This window comes from Mastomys coucha, unplaced genomic scaffold (genome assembly GCF_008632895.1).
Source record: "Mastomys coucha isolate ucsf_1 unplaced genomic scaffold, UCSF_Mcou_1 pScaffold23, whole genome shotgun sequence".
Lineage (NCBI taxonomy): Eukaryota > Metazoa > Chordata > Mammalia > Rodentia > Muridae > Mastomys > Mastomys coucha.
The window spans coordinates 89,572,604-89,578,348 of record NW_022196906.1 but is presented as its reverse complement, the minus strand read 5'-3'; the positions used below and the strand labels follow the sequence as shown (position 1 = coordinate 89,578,348).

The 5,745-nt window shown below is 38.9% G+C and overlaps 1 protein-coding gene across 1 annotated transcript in view; it reads right to left on the bottom strand.

The window, feature by feature from the left end:
- Xrn1 (5'-3' exoribonuclease 1) overlaps positions 1-5,745 on the bottom strand; it is a 112,746-nt gene that overhangs the window by 39,728 nt on the left and 67,273 nt on the right. Inside the window, exons 27-28 of the mRNA XM_031345724.1 lie at positions 3,369-3,425; positions 3,005-3,137 (exon numbers count right to left, since the gene is read on the bottom strand). Of these exons, the coding sequence (XP_031201584.1) occupies positions 3,005-3,137; positions 3,369-3,425 (190 nt within the window). The remainder of the gene's footprint in view (positions 1-3,004; positions 3,138-3,368; positions 3,426-5,745) is intronic.

The following is a 5,745-nucleotide window of genomic DNA, read 5'->3' as shown; positions in this document are numbered from 1 at the left end:
GTAGCCTGGCTGTCCTGGAACTTGCTCTGTATATCAGGCTGGCCTTGAACTCAGAGACCTGCCTGCCTGTGCCTCCAAAGTGCTGGGGTTAAATTCGTGTGTTACCACTTCCCAGGCTCATTAAAAAAATTTAATATAAAATTGGCATAATAGGTGATAATATTTAAAGTACATAATTTAGTAAACTTTACCATATGCAATTAGTCAAAAAGCCATAATAAATAAAATAGTTATTCCCAAAGTTTCCTATGTCATTTTGCAATGTATATCCTTGGTAACCAGGAAACTATTAAGATGGTTATTATAGATTACTGCATATATCAAATGCAATAAATAAGATTATATAGCTCATATTCTTTTTTGTCTGGCTTCTATCAGCATAAATGTATCATATTTTTCTTTTTATATTGTTGAGAAGCATTTCATCACATATTATCCAACAATTTATTTATTCATTTACTGGCAAGAATTTGGAATTTTCTAATTTTTTATTATCACATAAGGTTTGGTGTAAATTCACGTCTTATTTTTTCCTGGATCAGTATCTAGGAATGGAATGTCTTTACTTTGCTAGTGTATGTTCACATTTTAAGAATTTATTAGGGGCTGGTGAGATGAAAATCCACAGGACCAAATGGCAGAGAATGATTCTATAAATAATCCTCTGGCCTCCACAAGCACACCGTGGCACCCAAGTGAGCATACACACACCCACCCCATTACACGCTCATGGCCTGACACACACAGAATAAAGAAAAACTAAAGAGAAAAAGTCACTATTAGAAAACCTATAATCCTAGCACTTGGGAGATTGAGGCAGGAGGATTTTGAGTTTGAAGGCAGCCTGTGCTACATATTAAGTTCCAGGAAAGTCTTGGCTACATAGCAAGGTCATGCCACAAACAAACTTAACAAAGTCAGGCATGTTAGTGCACAAACTAATCTCAATACTCGGGTTGCAAATGGAGAAAGATCATGAGTCTAAGGTTAGCCTGGGGTATGTATAATATATAATATATATATGTACACATATACACACATATGTACATATATATATACACACACATGTACAATATATATATACATACATAAATGTATATATATATTTATTTTTAAGGACCCACCAAGGGGTTGGGGATTTAGCTCACTGGTGGTGTGCTTTCCTAGCAAGTGCAAGGCCCTGGGTTAGGTTCTCAGCTCTGAAGAAAAAAAGAAAAAAAAAGGACCTACCAAACTACTTTCCAAAGTGGCTGTATCATTTTTGAATTTTTACTGACAGTGTAGGAGAGTTCTATTCACTACATGGCACTATTGACACCTGGACACTTCTTTATCTTCTTTCCCTTTAACCTTTCTTTCTCTTCTGAGCTAAAGCCTGATGTAGGCTGTCTCTGAGTCAGTATGTGAGTCAGGGATGACCCTGAAGTTCTGTTCCTACCTGTGTTGTCTGTGGCACTAGACACTGAACCAGAGCTTCAAGGCATACTGACAAGCAGTCTACCTACTAAGCTGTGCCCACAACCCTCCCATTCATTTCAGTCAGTCTAGCTGGTGTTTGGCAGTATCTTTTTTTCCTGCACATATCTCCTATGGTGAAACCTCTGCTTGACTACTGTGCTTATTTAAAAAGAACAGCTGAGGGATGACAAGCCTGATGACCCTAATGGAACCCCAGATGATAACAGGTAAGAACCGACTCCCACAAGTTGTCTTCTGACTTCCATATGACCGGTATATAATATCTACGTGGTGAGCAGGCCAGTGAGCTTCTCCATGGCTTCTGTCCCCAGGTTCCTGCCTGGTTTGAGTTCCTGTCTTGCCTTCCCTTAGTGGAGTACACCTGGGACAAACCCTTTCTTCTCCACATTGCTTTCATCCAGGTATTTCATCACAGGAATAGAAATCCTTCTTAAGATACCCAGGTTTTTTTTTTTTTTTAAAAGATTTACTTATTTTATATATATGAATACACACTGTAGCTGCACAGATAGTTGTGAGCCTTCATGTGGTTGTTGGCAATTGACTTTTAGGACCACTGCTCACTCCAGTCAACCCTGCTTGCTCCAATAGAACTTGCTTGCTCAGTCCATGCTTGCTTCAGTCCAAACATTTATTTATTATTATAAATAAGTACACTGTAGCTGTCTTCAGACACACCAGAAGAGGGCGTCAGATCTCATTACGGGTGGTTGTGAGCTACCATGTGGTTGCTGGGATTTGAACTCAGGACCTTCAGAAGAGCAGTCAGTGCTCTTACCCACTGAGCCATCTCACCAGCCCGACACCTAAGTATTTATGAATTCATGGGACAGAACTTGGGTCCTTATGCTTATGAAGCAAGTACTTAGAGATTATCTCCCTAGCCCCATTTAAAAAAAATTTCAGATAAAGTCCTATTCTGTAGCTGATACTGGCCCAGAATTCTCTATATATCTAAGGTTAGCCTTGAACTTGTAGTACTCCTCCTGCTTCAGCTTCTTAAGTGTTGTCATGTCAAGTATAGATCACTAGGACCGGCTATAATCTAATTGTACTCATAAAAGTCAAATTAATAATTATCTAAAATCTTTTCACTGTAAATAATAGCATGTTTATTCTGAGAGATTTCTAGATTACAGGGCTTACTCAAACCTATAGATTGCAATGCAAATTAAGGTAAGTATGAATAAGATTAGACAAAAGTTTAAGATGTAATGACATTTTTCTTTCAGTTTCATAAAAATATAAGTATGCCCTGTAAGACCCTGCATAATTTTAGTGTGATATATATAAACTACCAAACAGTTCTTTGCAACATCTCCTCCTTTCAATCACTTCCAGATGATTATGTGAGACAGGAAAATTTTCTCTGGAAAGTACAACCAAAAAAGTAAAACCAGCTAAGACATAAAAGGAGTCTGCCTTTTCTCTGACTTCTTTTCTGCGTAGATGTACACAACACACAAATTTCTGTTCTCCTTCACAATATGCACGCAACTGAAGACATCCAGCACTCAAGTCTCACCCCCTTTGATTCCAATGACGGTGCCTCGAAGGCCGACTGGCACGGAGAAGCTCTCTCTCACGTTTACCACACGGTCAAAGAGACGGAACTCAGCATCCCGGTCCGGAATGACGCCATGCTGCTGCTCTAAAGGCTGAACACAGAGAGCTGGGTGTGCTAAGGAACAGTTAACACCTTTCACATGATGTCTTTGAGTTCTGTTTGTTTTCAGAGCATGGTCTTACTATGTAGCCCTGAGAGATTATAAACTTATTCTACAGCCTCAGTTACCCTCCGCCTCACTGTCTTCTGACTGTCTCCTGCATGTTGGGACTGCAGGCATGCCACCATGTAAAGTTCTTAGAGTTCTCTCTTAGACACTTACTCTGTACAGCAAATGGGGCTTCACTGTCACCCGGACTTTCTTGTTGTTCTTTCTTTGCTGAGGAAGAGAGAAGTCAAACAGAAAATTACAAAGCCATTGCCACTTCCAATATCTATGAATTTCATAAAGCCAAACAGAGAGTGTAATATTAAGAATACCTAAAGTTTTGTACCTGCAGGAGAGAAATACATACTGATAAGAGGGATATAGCCTAATTTCTTAAATCTTGTTATTTTAGGTGGTATTACTATTATTATTATTATTATCATCATCATTATATGTACAGTTGGCTCTCTCCTTTACATTTATGTATGGAGATCAAACTCAGATCACTGGGTGGCAATTCTTTTTACCTGCTAAGCCATCTTGCTTGCCTTAATTATTTTTTTTGAATTAAGGTCTTACTATGTAGATCTGGTTGTCCTGGAACTTGCCATGTAAACCAGGTTGGCCTTAAACTCACAGATATATACCTGTCTCTGCCTGCCAAATGTTAAATTTGGTACACATTTAACTAAAGGTACACACCACGATCCTAAATTCTTATTTATAAGTTTTAAAAGTAAAATAATTAATATTTATTTTTAATTTATTATAATTTAATTTCTGTGTGTATGTGTGTATGTATGTGTGTGTGCATGTGTGTCATTGCCTAGACATGGAGATATGAAGTCATTGGGCTCGATGGCAAACACTGCTACCCACTGAGCCACCTCACTGGCCTCAGTAAACTGTTCTGAAGTATAAGACACAAAATTTCAGAATTAGAAGTATACTGCAGTCCAGGACAGCCAGAGCTATACAGAGAAACCCTGTCTCGAAAAACCAAAAAAAAACCAAAAAAAAAAAAAAAAAGTATACTGCAGATTAGTTATTTAAACTACTCAAGTGCGGTACTGAGAAGGGTGAAAATCAAATTAATTTGCCCACAGGAGTAGGTGAGAATAACTAGGCATGTTCCTACTTGAGCCGTATCTCTAGCCCTGCTGTAAGTACATCTCATGTGTATCTCTGCCCAACCCAAGAAGCAGGATTGCTAACATAATATAAGAAACTCACTTTTGCCGGGCAGTGGTGGCGCACGCCTTTAATCCCAGCATTTGGGAGGCAGAGGCAGGTGGATTTCTGAGTTTGAGGCCAGCCTGGTCTATAGAGTGAGTTCCAGGACAGCCAGGGCTACACAGAGAAACCCTGTCTAGAAAACAAACAAACAAACAAACAAACAAACAAAAAAAGATGAAGCATTTATGTATGAAAACATTACCTGATGTGTATGTGTGTGCCTGCACTTAGACCAACTGACTCAGAAGCAGGTGGTTGTTTTTTGATTTTGTAGAAACAGACTGGAATTTATTCTGTCGTTTAAAAAGAAAATACAGACAGAACAATCCACACCCCTACTACACACCCATATACATACACTAAGAAGTAGGAGGAAGGAGGAAGAAAAAGGACTGGGTTCCTCTGATAAAACCATTGTTAGTCTTTTCTTTCTAGCTCCATGAAACTAGATTTCCATGCTCAAGGTCATAAGACACGCTAACCTAGCTAACAAAGCTATTGCTTTTCAGTCTTTTAGGTAGGAGGGAAGAAGGTAGAAAGACAAAAAGCTTGTGCTAAAAGAGTAGGTAGACAGTGGGGAGACGTTGTTAGTATGCCTTCCTGGGAGCGACGCTAACCTCCCTCTGACCAGAACTCCATTTGTGGTGTGTCACATCTCACCATGAAGGAGGTTGGGAAACGCAGCCCAGGAATGGGGACATGTGTACAGGTGAAGACCTGGACTCTGCTCCAAGACAACTAGAAGACACAGTGACTTGGGATGTAACTTGTGAAATGCCCCTCGTGTCTCCACCTGTGCCCTGCTGCTCCTAGTCACACACTCCTGTTTTCATGTACAATACATTTTAGTTCTCATAACCACACAGTCTCCTTGACATACTCCAGAACCTAGATCTGACATCCATAGCTCCTGCAGTCAAGTTCACGGGGATCTTCTAAAGGTCTAGTTACTTACAATTACGACAAATTATAGTTAAAACTAACACATTGCGATGGGCAGTGGTGGCATACGCCTTTAATCCCAGCACTTGAGAGGCAGAGGCAGGCAGATTTCTGAGTTTGAGGCCAGCCTGGTTTACAGAGCTACTCCCAGGACAGTTAGGGCTACACAGAGAAACCCTGTCTTAACACCCCCTAAAAAAAACTAAGTTAGTTTATACTGATAGACAAGAAAAAAAATAGATTACTAAATATGACAATATGTTATATATAAGTATATATAATTTTGCTTTTAACATTTTGAAATTAATTTAAAATAAATTAATACATATATATGTGTATATATATATATATATATATTTTTTTTTTTTTTTTT